General features: G+C 37.4%; 2 protein-coding genes across 2 annotated transcripts; one reads left to right on the forward strand and one right to left on the reverse strand.

Moving 5' to 3' along the window:
* Nucleotides 1-1,157: 1,157 nt before the first annotated feature.
* Nucleotides 1,158-17,745, reverse strand: LOC124640362 (N-alpha-acetyltransferase 40). The gene is made up of 5 exons (XM_047178101.1): nt 17,579-17,745; nt 17,195-17,451; nt 16,623-16,781; nt 2,111-2,269; nt 1,158-1,674 (listed from the first exon to the last, which is right to left on the reverse strand). Exons 1-5 carry the CDS (start codon nt 17,582-17,584, stop codon nt 1,521-1,523), a joined length of 735 nt encoding a protein of 244 aa, XP_047034057.1. The 5' UTR covers nt 17,585-17,745; the 3' UTR covers nt 1,158-1,520.
* Nucleotides 2,873-16,366, forward strand: LOC124640361 (UDP-glucosyltransferase 2-like). Its single transcript, XM_047178099.1, has 6 exons — nt 2,873-3,825; nt 12,092-12,559; nt 12,716-12,886; nt 14,131-14,362; nt 14,600-14,819; nt 15,323-16,366. The coding sequence occupies exons 1-6, from the start codon at nt 3,652-3,654 to the stop codon at nt 15,675-15,677; spliced, it is 1,620 nt and encodes a 539-aa protein (XP_047034055.1). The 5' UTR covers nt 2,873-3,651; the 3' UTR covers nt 15,678-16,366.
* Nucleotides 17,746-17,925: the final 180 nt, after the last annotated feature.

Here is a 17,925-nt window from a genome sequence, read left to right on the forward strand (position 1 = left end):
AAAAACATTTGACTTTGATGTGACTTCTATGCATAGACATAATATAGTAAACAGGACTGCGCACTTTTACCCAAAAACGAGCCGAGTGAAACAGTTAGTACGGAGGCCGTCTGTCCCTTTCTAATAGGGTGACTATGAGATTAAGCTATGTGAGACAAATCCGAATTTGCTAAGATTATTAAACACAGATTGGTATTGAAATTTTAACTTACGCAGTTTGTGACCTTAAAATACTAATATAGGCTTTTAATAATTAGCGGGAATTAGCAGTATAAAAGCAGGAAGATTCGAAGTGAAGACTGTTTTATTATGTATTTTTGCTTCACACATAGACTGCTGAGCCGTTTATGTCGCCTTTCTTAATTTTTGGGAAGCTATAACAATAGTACAACAGTTTTAAAATCCATCACCCATATTTTGACTCATTACAAGAATTCATGGGCACCCTAGTTGTTTGATTTACAAAAATGTTATTATTAGCTATCCTGTGGAACGATATATTGCAATCACCATAGGATTCACTTTTACAAGTATAAACGCAACATTTTTTCACCACTTTAATAGTTTAAATTGATTTAATACAAAAAATATAAACAAAATTTTAAATGCTGATTACGCGCCAAGAATGTTCAGGGTTACCGCTAGAAAATAAAAAAAAAGCAAAATAAAAAGTTATGTTGTTTATGTTTTAAGAATAAATACGAATAAATTAATGCGATTGTTATTAATTTGTTGACTTACAATTGTTAAAATAAGATAAAAATATATATTTTGAGCGTGCGCAATCTTGTTTAGTATATTACATCTATGCTTCTATATTCCTACCTATATTATTAAAAAAAAATACTTCTATGCTTTATGTACGCCCTTCAAACTTAAAATAATTAAATAATTTGAATACAATTATGTAAACAGATCCAAGAGAGAGTTGCATCAAAGTGGGTTTGTGATGATGAAGGATATGGATGCATGCATAGAGATTATGTGAATTATGTAAAGCTCATTAAACTTCGATGTAACTGGAACTGCACAGTTCTTGCCAAACTTGATAGCGTTTCTGCCCTCTGATACAATAAAATGGTTTCTGCGTAATATTTCGCCCGATGTTGCGAGCCTGCATAAAGTTTAGCGGGAAAAGTCTCTACTACATTTTACACTTATATTCTACTCGAGCAACTAGCAATCTATTGTCATCATTTCTATAATCTTTGAATCCAAAACGATTGCTACGGCAGTGTAAAAAAATATCAGATACAGTCTTCTGTCTGTTATCATTAACATAATAGTTTGTGAATAACTGGCATGTTTCTAAAGACACACTTGCAAGAAGATTCTAACAATTACACTAAAGTCTATGGAACAAGAAAAAAATGCGTCACACTTTGAAGAAGTTCCGAACAATTAAATTACTGTCTATGGAACGAGAATAAAATGAGTCACACTTGTAAGAAGTTTCGAAGTATTAATTAAGTGTCTATGGAAAGTTCTTTGAGTCACTAGTGAGTAGTTTGAAGCAGGGGTCATTGAGTATTGGCCACTTGTACTGCTCGCATGCCGTCAGTGAGGGAACATTTGTCTTCGGAAGATTCACCGTCGGGGTTGTCTGTCGACTTGCTTAAGATCTCGTAGTGAGCTGCTTCATCTTTGGGTGGACTCGTCTCGTCTAGGCTGTAGCTGTTGATAACAAAATTTGAATTATTTAATAACACTAGAAGTACCTACCTATGAGGAGACAGAGGATCTTGTAAAGAGGTAAAAAGATACTCTTATAATAAAATAGAGAATAATGCCAAACATGAAAATGATGACTTATGAAAATGAGAGTGAGGCGAACGTTACTCTATCATGCAGTTCCACCACGATTTGATGTAACCTTGACATAGGTATACACCAATTTATCTCATAAAGTCAAACATCACCTAAATTGGTTTAGCTGTGAAGGCGTAACTTATAAAACGAGTTAATACTTAAGTCTTTATTAGCATTCGATGTTATAGGTACAGGTTATTTTACATTCTAGAAAAACTTTGGAACCAATAGGGAACAGCTTAAAGAAGTTGGAGTGTTTAACAATAAGGTAAACCTCCTATCAATTCAGCTTCCAACCTACCCGCAAGCTCTAAAGAAGGCGGACGCGGAGGGGTTGTGCGTGAGCGCCGTGAGTCGCACACAGCGCATGCGCGTGGCGTTGGCTAGCTTCTCCAACACGATGAGCACCCGCTGCCCCAGGCCGCGTCGCCGCCCTTCCGCCTCCACCTGCACCTCGTAACTGAAACATTACAGAGAATTCGTTAGATAGGCAGTAACATCCGTATATTATATAGGTATTTTTTTACTCTAAATATCAAATAGCTTTGCACCTTCCACTGGTATTTCTCCAGAAAACGCCGTTGTAAAAAATGTGCATAACGTATTATAAATAAATAATTAGGATTAGGAATCCGACAAACTGACCATTCCATTGTGTTACTAATATTATGTCTGCATAGAGAACAGTGAATTAGTTCCCATTTGGAAAATGCTGAACTCTTATTATCCGGACCTACATGTATGGTTATTACTCTGTAACTAAGTAACTTTTAGCACGTCCCTACCCAGTCCCTTTCGTTATCTACCATATGTTTTAGCGGTAATGAAACATGTACACGTAACAGTAATAAAGACGTAAGATAATAAATCACTTCATTAGCGAGTGATCGCATTAATTACTTCTTAAGAACAGAATATCTCAGCCGTTTGACCTTATTAGCGGTTACTAGAATCTATATCCTCTTGTACCTACTACGCTAGTAAACAGATAGTGGGAAAGTTCGTTAACTGTAGGACGCAGGTGGATTAATTAGAAGTCAAAACTTAAGATTACTTCTGATATAGCAGTACGGTTAATGGCACGAAGCAGATTAAGCATGCTGTTTTGTTATTGCTTGTGTAAAGTCCGAGATCTAGGGGGACACGTATCGTTCGAGTTAAGCAATGCTGGACGCTGCCCGTGTTTCAGAAAGCTGTCATTAGAACATCTCTGGCAATCTTTACGGGTAGTCAGAAGTCAAAAAGTCTGATAGCAGATATACGAATTTTGAGAAAATAAACTACAAATTACCAACGAGAAATTAACAAAATTACTTTTTGGATTTAAATAAAATTAAAACAATAGCATAGCAAAAAAGATGAAGTATTTGTAACGACTTACATGTAATAAAATTGCAAGGGTTGTGGGCACACCCTAACAAGTAAGTGAATTTTCTAGCCATGAAAAAAAATAATCTGCCAGGAACAGGGTATTCTGAGATCAATTTTTGGATTGTATCGTTTCATTTTTTTGTCGGTTACAAAATATTGTGCAAGATTTTTTTCCAAAAAAACATGACACTCCCGAACCCTTAAATGCATTGAAACTGCACATAGAACTCTTATTGAACATATTTTTTTAAACAGAACTTCAAGATGTCTCTTGCGCCGGAAATCAAACAACAAATGAGATATCTCGAAAAAGTTTCGTAGAAAGTTTCCTTAGTGCGAGGGCGGAGATGGAGCGCGGTAGGGGACACCCGTAGCTACTGTTATCTGAGGTGACGTACGCTTTTATCAGCAGTAGGGAGTTCGGTGGTTTCAGGCTAGACGGCCTCGCAAACCGAGCCGAGCAGCAGAGAGATGAGGGCGCGGTTCCTATGGCTGGTCCTTCTGTGGGCCGTGGCGGCGCGCGCCGCTCGCCTCCTAGCCGTGCTGCCCACCAACACCAAGAGTCACCACGCCATGTACGGCCGACTACTCGAGGCCCTGGCCAGGAGAGACCATCAGCTCACAGTGGTCACGCATTTTCCAATGGTATGTACTAAATAACACGATAAGTAAACTTTATTTTTTTGATCAGTGTATTTTTGAACGTAGAATAGTTGTTTCCAAGGGATTTTCACGTTTATATGGATAAAAATTCCAAAGTAAATATGCCACATCCCATGAGATATAGCAATGGAAACAAATAATCATATTTTTATGTATTGACCAGTGGCATAAAACAAGTTGGATAAGGCTTAACTTATTAAAATATTTTTTATGAAAAAAAACTAATTATAGTTCGGCCATTCAGAGAATGCGTTCCTGACACGTCGCGATTGAACTGACGACGTAACTTTGCAATGGCGTTGCAGTTACGATAAAAATATTTTTGCTGGTTGTTTACCGTTTTAACAATTGAGGAGCATTAAAACAACATTATTATATCAATAATCAATGAATGTTATTACGTCGTCAGTTCAATCGCGACGTGTCAGGAACGCATTCTCTGAATGGCCGAACTATAATGCTGACAAATCTTAAAAAGTAATACATATACTCGTAGATTATACGGGGTTTTCTTACTGACTGATAACAATATTATTTTACGATTATAAGAAGTTACCGTTTAAAGCTTACTCAATTTTCTTTAGTTCGATTTCACTAGACTAGACTGCCATTATGTAGCTAATATCCTAGTAGAAATAGAACTGGGAGTTCATATTTAGACAGTCTTTTGTTTTCCATAAATTATAGAGTAACGATGCATAAAAAAACCGGCCAAGTGCGAGTCGGACTCGTGCACGAAGGGTTCCGTAAATTACAGTTAAATCAACCTATCTCAAAAACTATAAGAGATACTTTGATCAAACCAAAAATCGTTGAAAGAGTTAATTAGCATGCATCACCTCTATTTTTTTTAGAATTTTATACCCCGTAGTTATAAAAATAGAGGGGGGGGGACATACTTTTTACGACTTTGAGAGCTGATATCTCAAAAACCGTTCACTTTAAGAAAAATGTTTTTTAGAAAACTTTATATCATTTTAAAAGACCTTTCCATTGATACCCCACACGGGTATGTACATCGAAAAAAAAAATTTCATCCCTCAGTTACATGTATGGGGGGCCCCACCCCCAATTCTTTTTTTTACTATTTAGTGTCATATTTTTGTAGCGGTTCATACAACACATATTCCCATCAAATTTCATCACTGTAGTACTTATAGTTTCCGAGTAAATCGGCTGTGACAGACGGACAGACGGACAGACGGACAGACGGACATGACGAAACTATAAGGGTTCCGTTTTTGCCATTTTGGCTACGGAACCCTAAAAAGCAGGTTTTCGACCCCCGTAGCCAATAGTCGGCTTATCTAAGTTTCATTGCCAAACATAGTGCTAGTGAAGTTCAACAGTGAGAAAGTCTTAAATGTCAACCTTACTGTACCTACAGACAGAAAAAATATAGTATGTATAATAGCCCAAGAGCCAGTGACTGCCAGACCTTCGTTATTTTATAAAGGCTGAAACTTTGTGTGTGCATCTGCCTTACAGTGGGTATAAACGATAGACTATTACGAAGTTTGACTGACGGTTGCTTTGGAAGATATTAAAAAATACATTAGGTACCTACTTAGCATTTTTTTTGACCGTCGTATCCTCCCTTACATTAAAGACTAGCTTCTGCCAGCGGTTTCACCCGCATCCCGTGGGAACCTCTGCACGAACCCGGATAAAAATAGCCTATAGCCTTCCTCGATAAATGGGCTATCTAACACCGAAAGAATTGTTCAAATCGGACCAGTAGTTCCTGAGATTAGCGCGTTCAAACAAACAAACTCTTCAGCTTTATAATATTAGTATAGATTACATCAATAAGGATCACTTTTTATATGACAGCAATCGTTGATTTCGTACAAGAGAAAAGACTTAGGACATCAAAGTCTGTTTAAAGATTAGGTCATATCTTTTCATGATGTCATTTTAAATATAAACTAAGACATTACAGTAAAAAGATAAAAGTTATAGTTATAGGATAGGTTAGGTTATATTTAAATATCTTCTAAAGCAACCGTCAGTCAAACTCCGTAGTAGTCTTTCGTTCACACTTACTGTAAGGCAGATGCACACACAAAGTTTCAGCCTTTATAAAATAACGAAGGTCTGGCAGTCGCTGGCTCTCGATCTATAATATTCAGATACTTGTATAATGTAAGTATACAAAAGTCATTTAAAACTAACGTGTTGATCATCCCCTTGTTGGTCGAAAATAAACCGTCAGATGCGTCTTCATCGAATAGCATCAAATTGTATAGTGCATTTTGATTTTAGACGATACACAGAAAAGGTCAAGTCAAATTGCGGTCCTCAGGCTTTCGCTTACAATTAATCCCAGGAGTCGCTATATTGGATGGCTAGAGCCAAGAACCATACTGCTCTAAGAGTTCTAAAACATTAATACTTATTAATAATAGCAAATAGATCCCCGAATCGCGATTAATATTAGGTAGAATATTTTATTTCGAACATTTTATAACTTTCTCGTGGTGGTCGTGGTGGCCTAGTGGGTAAAAGGACCAACCTCTCAAGTATGAGGGCACGGGTTCGATCCCAGGTCAGGCAAATACCAATGCAACTTTTCTAAGTTTGTATGTACTTTCTAAGTATATCTTAGACACCATTGACTGTGTTTCGGATGGCACGTTAAACTGTAGGTCCCGGCTGTCAGTGAACATCCTTGGCAGTCGTTACGGGTAGTCAGAAGCCAGAAAGTCTGACACCAGTCTAACCAAGGGTTATTGGGTTGCCCGGGTAACTGGGTTGAGGAGGTCAGATAGGCAGTCGCTTCTTGTAAAGCACTGGTACTCAGCTGAATCCGGTTAGACTGGAAGCCGACCCCAACATGATTGGGAAAAAGGCTCGGAGGATGATTTTATAACTTTCTCAGACAGCTTTACACGCACGTTGTGAATGCGGTTTATATTGATCAAGTCATATGAAATGCAACGTTATCGAAACATTGCAATCTAGTACTAAAGCTACTATCCCACTGGCGTTTTACGAGCGTTGATGCTATATGAAAATATTCATTGTTGAAAATTCTAGCCTTTCACTTTGTTATTCCAGTTTTTAAGCGACTTCCCAAAAAGGAGGAGGTTATCAATTCGCGTGTATACTTATTTGTATCCCCGCAAGTTTATATATTTTTGTCATCGTCACACTTTGCACCACTTTTCCCAATGACATAGTATTACTTTACATAGTATTAGTACATAATTTATTACGATAAAAGCTTCCGAACCCGTAGATATTCTTTTTCAAGATATACATAGTGTGATTTAAAGGAAAATAGTTTAAAATTATCATAGAAAAATACAGGGTTACTTGTAAGTAGACCGCATCCTTTCATGAGGTGATAGTATAGGTCAATACGAACAAATTTGACCATGGGATACACTGGGCAAAAGTTAACCCGTTTCAAGATAATCGAATTTCAAGATCAGTCGTCTAGGTACACGTATAAATTTTTATTATTAGTCAAAAGTCTCGTTTTTGTGGATTTTTGTATGTTTTTGGATAGAAGATGAATCACTTCATAATAACAAACCATAAAACTGTACAAAGCACAGATAAAATTATAGCGAACAGCAAGTACTTTTTTAGTAGCCATTTTCTCAAAAATATTCTTCATTTTTTTGTGCAGAATACTTAAAAAACATCTACATTTATCTAGCTATCCAAAAAGGCACAAAACACACACAAATCCGCAAAAATGAGACTTTTAACTAATAATAAAAATTTATACGTGTACCTAGACGACTTGTTAAGAAAAGATCTTGAAATTCGATTATCTTGAAACGGGTTAACTTTTGCACAGTGTAACCCATGGTCAAATTTGTCCGTATTGACCTATACTATCACCTCATGAAAGGATGCGGTCTACTTACCAGTAACCCTGTATAGTTTCTAATTGGCAAACATGATAACATTTTGTCTAGTTCGATTTTTGACAACCTCTCTCACCTCTGATAGAGAAAACATTTGCCTACAGCGTTTTCAGTTAATTGCCCTGTTATCTAGTCAGTGAACTTAGCCCTCAGACCTTTGTAAACTAGAAGTTGCCAAATATTCATTTGCTAGTTGCGTGGTGATAATGGCACATGAACCGTGACTCATCCTCAAACTTTTCCTACAACTATTTGCTATCACCAATCTATGCCAATACCTATAAAAACAAAGATATAGTTTAATTTGCTAAAATCATAATCTCTGGAAAAGCAACAAATATTTCAGAAGTAAGTTTTACTGGTAGACTTCAGCATTTACTAGGGGGACATAGTAACATAGGTGAATGCACAACAATCTACTTTATTCAGATTAACCCAAACAATAAGCGAAAAGTGAATTAACGGTCAAGGAGATTGTGCATTCAAAATAATACTAATGAACTCAACACGCGGTCTCCAAAGTGCGGACTTCATTCCAACGTAGGTTAGGTCGCGGACAGAGATAAAACTGTGTTTACAAAAAAAAAGGTTTATACAATTAGTGTACAACAATAAAACAGCATTTACACAATAGAACTACAAATTAAAAAAAATAGTGTTTTGCACCATATTCGTCTCTATTTCTTCATATCGTTCGTCCTTTCTTCTTCATATCATTCTTACTAGACTCGAGCTACCTGGAAAGTTTCGATTGATGCAGCTTAGGTTTTGTGCTTGATGTATGAAAAGAGCCTATTGGCTATCATTGTCCCATCCAACCATGAAGTGTGGCTTGAATCAGGTATTAAGAGGGGGATAGGTCTAATCTTCCAGCAATTGTTCCTGAACCATCTAAATGGTAGCTTATGCAAAAGAATGGCAAAAAGAAATGGGGTATAAAGGACAATGCCAGGGTGTGGGCTCAAAGTTTGCCCAGCAGTGGGAGTAGTTTCAGCTGGTTCCATAGTGCACTCTGAACACGAAATCCAAATATTTTTGAAATCGGTCCCAGAGGTCCCGAGAAAAACCGGTTCAAATGGTCTCCATAGATAGTCACTTAACAAAGCCTGAGCCATTTGCCCAGTAGTGAAAGTGGTGGAAATTCGTTCTTTACTGCACTGTTAACACGAAATCCAAATATTTTTGAAATCGGTCCCAGAGGTCCCGAGAAAAACCGGTTCAAATGTTAAACTTGATCAGTCACTTTATAAAGTCCAAGCCATTTGCCCAGTAGTGGGAATGGTTAGAATAGGTTCTTTACTTCACTCTTAAGACGGAATCCAAATATTTTTGAAATCGGTCCCAGAGGTCCCGAGAAAAACCGGTTCAAATGTTAAACTTGAACAGTCACTTTATAAAGCCCAAGCCATTTGCCCAGTAGTGGGAATGGTTAGAATAGGTTCTTTACTTCACTCTTAAGACGGAATCCAAATATTTTTGAAATCGGTCCCAGAGGTCCCGAGAAAACCCGGTTCTAATGTCCAACTTGAACAGTCAGTTTATGAAGCCCAAGCCATTTGCCCAGTAGTGGAAATTGTTAAAATAGGTTCCATAGTGCACTCTGAACACGAAATCCAAATATTTTTGAAGTCGGTCCCAGAGGTCCCGAGAAAAACCGGTTCAAATGTTCTCCATAGATAGTCACTTAACAAAGCCTGAGCCATTTGCCCAGTAGTGAAAGTGGTCGAAATAGGTTCTTTGCTGCACTGTTAACACGAAATCCAAATATTTTGGAAATCGGTCCCAGAGGTCCCGAGAAAAACCGGTTCAAATGTTAAACTTGAACAGTCACTTTATAAAGCCCAAGCCATTTGCCCAGTAGTGGGAATGGTTAGAATAGGTTCTTTACTTCACTGTTGTCACGAAATCCAAATATTTTGGAAATCGGTCCCAGAGGTCCCGAGAAAAACCGGTTCAAATGTTAAACTTGATCAGTCACTTTATAAAGTCCAAGCCATTTGCCCAGTAGTGGGAATGGTTAGAATAGGTTCTTTACTTCACTCTTAAGACGGAATCCAAATATTTTTGAAATCGGTCCCAGAGGTCCCGAGAAAAACCGGTTCAAATGTTAAACTTGAACAGTCACTTTATAAAGCCCAAGCCATTTGACCAGTAGTGGGAATGGTTAGAATAGGTTCTTTACTTCACTGTTATCACGAAATCCAAATATTTTGGAAATCGGTCCCAGAAGTCCCGAGAAAAACTGGTTCTAATGTCAAACTTGAACAGTCAATTAATAAAGCCCAAGCCATTTGCCCAGTAGTGGAAATTGTTAAAATAGGTTCCATAGTGCACTCTGAACACGAAATCCAAATATTTTTGAAATCGGTCCCAGAGGTCCCGAGAAAAACCGGTTCAAATGTTAAACTTGATCAGTCACTTTATAAAGTCCAAGCCATTTGCCCAGTAGTGGGAATGGTTAGAATAGGTTCTTTACTTCACTCTTAAGACGGAATCCAAATATTTTTGAAACCGGTCCCAGAGGTCCCGAGAAAACTCGGTTCTAATGTCCAACTTGAACAGTCAGTTTATGAAGCCCAAGCCATTTGCCCAGTAGTGGGAATGATTAAAATAGGTTTTTTACTTCACTCTTAAGACGGAATGCAAATATTTTTGAAATCGGTCCCAGAGGTCCCGAGAAAAACCAGTTCTAATGTTAGCCAGCCATTGTTAGCAAGCCATTTTAAGCAGCCACAAACCTAACAACCTCTTTTCTTGATAGATAGAGATATATATATCAGATAGATAGTGGTTTCACTGTTAACAGGATAAAAAAAAAAAAAAACAGAAATAGACGTTTAAAGGTAATTGTTGTTTCTCTTGCTTTTCAGTCTCTATCTACCACAATCAGTCCTAAGTTCGAGTAGCGTCATGCAATTAATATCCTTAATGGCAATGGAAAAATCTTATCAAGACGAATAAAATAAGCTCAAACACGAGGTAGTAAATAGATACCGTTGAGGAGTTCCCTCGTCTCACTGTCGTCTCCATCGTCAGGTCAGGTCTTAACCTCCACAGTTTTGTGGTGTCGGAGACATATACCCGATTGACAAGTTTTTATTCGATATGTGCTTACAATTTCCGAGAGTTCCATAATGTTTTAAGGTTTCTATCACCAGACCCTGGACCCTGGAACTATTTGGAAAGTAAATCCTTTTAAACAATAAAATGATTGTTTAAATCGGTTGGTAAACGACGGAGTTATGCACGTACTTACGTAAAAAGAATACAAACGAACTGAGAAACTCCTCCATTTTTTGAAGTCGGTAAAAAAAAATCTCGTTCAATACCTCGTATTTGTCGATTAATATTATAATGCATTTCAATTAAGGTAATAAAAGTGGAATAGTTAAGAGTTCGTAAGCATATTTTTCGTAGTATTGAATAAGAGTCAAACCAGTTTTTCTCAGCACTCCTGGGATAGATTTCGAAATATTTCGGTCTGGGACCTATTATAAGCCTATGGAACATAATACACTATGCAGTTACTGTGGGCAACTCTTGAGCCCAACTTCCATACAAAGAATAGCATTGTCCTTTATTTTGTATACCCAACTGCAGTATTATGTAGGTGTAACGCATGTGTATAACTACTGTCTGCTTACAATTTTGTTAAGATAGGGTCCACGATTTGCTTCTTCGACACCGATTTGGAACGAGATAGGAAGCTCTCCTTCAATGCGCAATAACAACTTATAAACAACAGTGGAGTTTTAACAACAACTCTAGCGTACAATGATCCGGATTCGTCAAAACAATCTTGATAAGTCCGAAATGTTGGACCAATAACAGTTGCTGGTTGAAATACATTTATTTTCTTGGATCCTTTTTGATGTTTCTTGCCGATTCTGAAGGATTCCTTAAATATAGCATACTACTTTATACATTTTGAAATGCATTGAGTACCTACGCCTGTTATGCCCTTTGGTATGTAGATTGAAAATTCACCTTATAACGGCAGTTTGTATACGTAAAATTAATTATACTCTAATCTGTGACAACCTTAGATGGACCTTATTTTTTGCAAAAATGGTATCTATCTCGGAGAGTCTATTGTTATAATAACATTTGATTGCTTTAGTCTGTCTCGTCTGTCTGTCGTATTTATCATTGCGCGATATCATATTTTAAGTATAGTCTACCGGGTCTCCAAAACATTAATTCATAATAACGCCGGCGAAGAATGTTTTGCTAAAATACGTCACGTTCGATAGCACTATTTTGACTTACTCGATTACTCGTAAAGGTGTGCTGTGCACTATCAAACTTACTCTGTAAAGCCAAAATATGAGTTCCATATAATGATTTTTCCATATCTTTCTTTTCAGAAAAATCCACCTCCGAACGTGCAACAAATCAGTCTTGCTGGGACCATACCTGAAATTACTAACAACCTCACAGTGCAACATGATTCCATCAAACCTGATTTCATTCGGAATTTGGAACAGATAATGAAAGAGTGCGTTGACGCATGTTCTACAGTCGCCAAAGTGCCCGCTGTCAAAGCACTGCTGAACTCAACGGAGACCTTCGACCTCGTCATTGTAGAAGTGTTTGGGAGCGACTGTTTTCTCCCTCTTGGCAAAAAGTATGAAGCTCCTGTTGTCGGTCTGCTATCAAGCGTTCCACTACCATGGGTCAATGAACAATTAGGTAATCCTGAAGCAACATCCTACGTGCCATCGTACATGGTCGGGTATGGACAACGAATGACGCTTTGGGAAAGATTTGCCAACACGATGGCAGTGATCATGGCCAAGGTGTTATACAGATACAAATCTCAGATTCCATCACAGGTTAGTAGTGTCATGTCATTTAGACCATTTTTAAGACACTCATTTCTTGAATAGTTAAATGCATTTAAAGAACCAGTGTGCTGACCTCAGACAGCTCTTCAAGAGCGTCTCACATTGATGTTTTCAGTGATTGTTAACAGAGTATTTCTATTGCAGGCCATATCAGACCGGTTATTTGGCCCAGGACCGAAGTTGGAGTCATTAGCTCAGAACTACAGTTTGGTGTTGTCCAACAGTCATTTCAGCATCAATGAAGTTCGCCCTCTAGTTCCTGCACTAGTAGAAGTCGGAGGATTGCACTTAGACGATGCGCCAATTCTTCCTCGTGTAAGTCTCTACCATCTGTTACTACGACTAGCAAATAGTGGCTTGATTAGCTCATTATTCATCTGACATAGGTACATTATAGGTATTTCATCAGTCAATAAATCACTCCTAATGCACTTTAAACATTGTTCGTATCAGCGAGCGGCATGCGGTAGGCGTACATATCGTTCCCAAGTCACTGGGTCACTCAGACCGCGTGTCCGCGTAAGTTGAACGATTAAGCAGGTTCACATCAATCTGTTATCTCCATGACGCCTCGTGCTGCAGTTTCTAATGCTATAGGTCATTAGGAAACTTAACGCTCCGTGTGTGAGGCTCCGGGCAGGTGAAATGTAGATAATCTCTTGATTAGCCTAGTATATAGATCGCAAGTAAATTATTGTAGCCGATCTGATTGGTTGTCATGGTGGAGGGCAACCAAAGAAACACGGATGGTTTTTATAGAAGACTTGGCTAGAAGAAATGTTACTTGTGATATGACGGCAGTCGCAGGAGACGCGCGATCTATTTTTAAAGAGATGAGGATCGAACAAGTTCTTTTAGTTTCCAGAACTTAAAGATAGACATATTTATCTTTGTATACTTAATTAATTAACGAAACAGGAAATGCTTACACAAGTTTAATTATACTCTACAATCTAATTAATTGCCGGCTGTGTATACAGTAGTCTCAGTAAGAAACACGAACCCATGCTCTAGCGAGAGATGTCGACTAATTAAATGCATAATGATAAATAAATAAACAATAATGAATCAATATCGAAGCAATTAAAAGCTTTAAAGAAATAATAAAATGATGTCAGAAAAACAGCACATACAAACAAACAAATAAAGTTATCGACTGCAGCAACATTCGTACGAAACCTTATGTTTATTTCTTCAGAGAACAACTTTTGAATCGACATAAACAATAACCATTCATTTACTAGATTCATAGAACTTCGATTCAAGAAACACACATTTTAACCTACATTTGAAAGCGTAATAGAGAACCGCCTATCTCCCCGACCCAGGACCTAAGACCCTCCTGACAACAGATAGTGCAAAGGATGATTAATTAAACCTTACGTTCATAATTTTGTTACTGCCGCATAACACCAAAAATCATTGAGGAAACTAGCTTCCTTTTTGTAATTTAGTTGAAAATTCAAACGAAACAAATAAAATGTAATTAATAAATTACATATGAATTCCAAGAGTTTCTAGTTAATTTGTTGTTAATCAAATTGAATTATTTTTCGTAGCAAATGCAAAAACTGCTAGACGCATCAACAGAAGGCGTGATCTACTGGAGCTTCGGATCAATGTCCAGGATAGAAACCATACCAAGCGAAACATTGGCCCAAATATTTCATGTGCTGTCGGAGCTGCCTCAAACAGTGTTCATCAAGATTGACCGACGTATGCTCGCTCGGAACCTGACCGTGCCTGACAACGCCTATACCATGGAATGGATACCACAGCATGCCACTTTATGTAAGTAGTACCTACTTATCTACTTCATTTCAATGTTAATATCAACCAAAGTGGACCCCTGTAGGTACGTCGTGATAGTCCTTTTATCAAGTTTTGTGTACAATGCTGTGATAAGCTCGAAATTAAGCGATCAATGAATATCAACGGCCCGTCAACACATGTTTTTATTATGACGCTTTTATTGCCGGTTATCATATTGTGATGACAAACAATTCTGAGGATAAGTGTTTCCGACAGGTCACCCGAATGTGAAGTTGTTTATATCTCACGGAGGTCTGCTGGGGACGCAGGAGGCCGTGGCGTGTGGGGTGCCGATGCTGATGGTGCCACTGTATGCAGACCAGGCGCTCAATGCGAGAGCCATGGCCGACCGGGGCGTAGCAGAAGTCGTCACACTCAAACATATGGACAAGGACGCGTGGAGAAGAAGCCTACGAGCCTTGCTCACTAATGAAAGGTGTGTATTAACTAGTAGAAATACACAAAATGTGAGCTCTTTATCACGTCTCTTGCTCAACCCGCTAACTGGCGAAGTTTTCATGAGTAGGACATATGACGATGAACGTTGTAAGACAGATGTGGGCTCCATCGTTGGAGGTAGTACTAGCGTCAGTGCGATAACCTCTACTGATACGATACGGAGATAACCGGCCAGACTACTCTCATTATCATTGTATGTGACAGCCGTAAGAGAAAGTTGCTGAGGGCAAAGTTCAGTAGTAAAATGACTAAGTTATTACTTACACGACATATTGGTCATGTAAGAAAAAACATCTTATCCTTCTTGATTGCATTTCCTTGGTTGCCAGGGGAATACGTATGCAATTTTATTGCGGTTATTGTGATCATAGATTCTTTTAGCTTTTTACAAAAATATGATTGTTAAACCCTTCGTCAGTCGGGTTTCTTTTTGATTTAGAAGTTATTGAGAAATGAATAATGTTATTAATTTGTTTCCAGGTACAAAAATAATGCGATAGATTTAAAGAACATATTCTTGGATCGGCCAATGAAGCCTTTGGACATGGGAGTTTATTGGATAGAGTATGTCCTGAGGCATAGAGGGGCCGCGCACTTGCGGTCACCAGCTCTCGACCTCACCTACCCGCAGTACATGCTACTAGATGTAGTAGCATTAAGCACTACCATAGCACTACTAACCATATTCATACTACACAAACTGTTCAGATACTTGTGTACAAGATGCATAAAATGGTGGCCAAAGGAAAAACTTGTCTTTGAAAAGAGACTGTTCAAAAGAAACATTAGCTTTTTCTTATGTATTCTATGGAAGTATAAGGTGAAAACGAATTGAGGAGTACTATGTGCATAGATTTGTTAACTCATTGTATTATATAGGTGTAATGTAAATATTATTTTGTAAGCTGTTAGGTATTTATAAATGTATTTTTATAGTGTAGTAGAATACATGTAATGAAACCTTTCATTAACTGTTATAAGGATACTGGAATTTTTGTATTAATAGAGGAGACAAGACCAAGGAGCAAACAGTCGATTTTTTTCTACATACATTAACACCACACTTGCACAGCTTTTAATTTACTTTATAACATATCAAGATTTTTCAATCAATAGAGGAAGAAATTCCAAAATCCAATTTTATGTACAAGTCATTTTAGACAAAATGTCCCTTAAAGTAATACTATTTCCAGTACTTGTGTTTTTAACAAAACAGATTATCTCACCAGTCATAGTCAGTCAAGTTGAATTAATTTTAAGCCTCTTACTTAATTATTATAAAAAGTTATTTGTTAATCCTAGTGCCAACCTAGTATTAGACAGATAATTCTCGCTTGTCATTTGTTAAGACTTTATTACTTAATCTTACATGATTAAAATGTAGTGTCTAAGTAGCATGTGCAGACATTAATTCATCTAAGGACAAGAGACTATAAAAATAATTTAAATGTGAAACCTCATTAAATCAATTTAAAATTGAAAGAAATAAAATATTTTCTACTATAATATAAAACTGTTTTCAAATTATGGAGTTATTTATTTTAATGCTTATAAAGAGAATGGTTACTAAAACTTTTTACAATTAAATAGAACCTACTTCAATAGTATACCTAAAACCTTCGCTGACCCCTGAACCCTGACACATATTATGCTGAAAACTGCATAAAAATCTGGTAAGACAAAAATTGTGATAATTGTGCACAATCATAAATACATACAGATCAAACTGAGAAAGTAATTTTCTTTAAGTCGGCTAGAAATATATCTATATTCAACTTACCAATAAAGTACTGGGTCTCCAAAATCCATATCAAATCTGAAATGTGAGAATGCCAACAGTGTGCCATTCTTCTCCCTGGCAATGAGGTACCATGCACCTTCATCTGTCATCTCCTCTACTTTGCGGTCACGGTTCCAGCCCCAAGCACAGGTTTCATATCTGTAATCAGAAGATGATATGATTATTTACTGATTCAAAACCAAGACTTTGTGCACAACAGTTATACAACTAGGTAGTCATGGGGTTTTATAAACTTTCACCAAGCAGCCGGAGTTTGGAAGTTGATGATTGATACACCAGTTCAATGGAGAGCATCATTCTCATTTACTGATTGGGTCAGTAGGTTTTTCTTAGCAGGCGGTGGGCAAAATCTTACTAATCAAAATACAGCTTATCATAGCTATTATTTAATAAGTAATATTAAGATTTTTAAGTATTGTATGGTATAGACAGGTTTGCCAGTGTCTGTGAACAGTTGTCAACATCAGCTATATAAGGGTTTATACGACCCATATATATAAGTTCTAGTTTGTACAGTGTGATGTATTTTAGGTAGATAAATGTTTACTTACAGACGTTTCATATTCCTTTCAGTCAAGTCAATCGCCCACTGAAGCACATTTTTGTCAAGTTCAGTGACGCGCTGAATGTACATTTCTACTTCCAACTCATTATTCCGGTACACCAGCAGTTCCTTGCACAGAGTAGCCATGTCTTTCAGTTTATTCGCCGATGTTACACTTGACATTCCATCAGCTATTTTTCGCTGTTCCAGCTTTCTTGCTTGGCGCTTTTCTTTATTTTTGGTAGCACTAGCTTGAGTTTTTTTCTGGAAGATAAGAGTCAATGCTCCGGTGAATATCAGATTCATAGCTTGATACATAGTGGCAAAAACAAGTTTAGTTAATACTGGCTATTCAATTTTGTAAGGACGCGTTATGATTGAAAATACTTACCCCCATGATCGTGTGCTTTGAATATTTATTGGATTTAGGTTAAGAAATAAGCTTGTATTCTTTTTGGCGGGAAATAACAACGATAATCTTACAAATCGAATACAAATTGCCCAAACAATCACATCACAACATTCAGAAAGCCGTACGTCTGTCAGTTTCTTTGACACTTTGATTGATGACAGTTTCACTCAAACGTCACCGCAAAAAGTTCAAGATTCAGTCTTGTCCCGTGGTTCTATTTGAACTAGAGTTATTTTACAGTACATGAAGTGAACTGAATTTCATTTTTGAGTTATGACGCGCGAATTTGTACAGCTAAGAATAATTTTAAATATACTGGGAAATCT

This window comes from Helicoverpa zea, chromosome 20, assembly GCF_022581195.2.
Source record: "Helicoverpa zea isolate HzStark_Cry1AcR chromosome 20, ilHelZeax1.1, whole genome shotgun sequence".
Lineage (NCBI taxonomy): Eukaryota > Metazoa > Arthropoda > Insecta > Lepidoptera > Noctuidae > Helicoverpa > Helicoverpa zea.

Excerpts from the sequence above, each read along its gene's own strand:
- LOC124640361 (XM_047178099.1), top strand. The coding sequence starts at position 3,652 with ATGAGGGCGCGGTTCCTATGGCTGGTCCTTCTGTGGGCCGTGGCGGCG. Across the intron at positions 14,363-14,599 it reads ACCACAGCATGCCACTTTAT|GTCACCCGAATGTGAAGTTG; the intron begins GTAAGTAGTACC and ends TGTTTCCGACAG. Across the intron at positions 14,820-15,322 it reads GCCTTGCTCACTAATGAAAG|GTACAAAAATAATGCGATAG; the intron begins GTGTGTATTAAC and ends ATTTGTTTCCAG.
- LOC124640362 (XM_047178101.1), bottom strand. Across the intron at positions 16,782-17,194 it reads GAAAGGAATATGAAACGTCT|ATATGAAACCTGTGCTTGGG; the intron begins GTAAGTAAACAT and ends TTCTGATTACAG. Across the intron at positions 1,675-2,110 it reads GCCTTCTTTAGAGCTTGCGG|CTACAGCCTAGACGAGACGA; the intron begins GTAGGTTGGAAG and ends TGTTATCAACAG.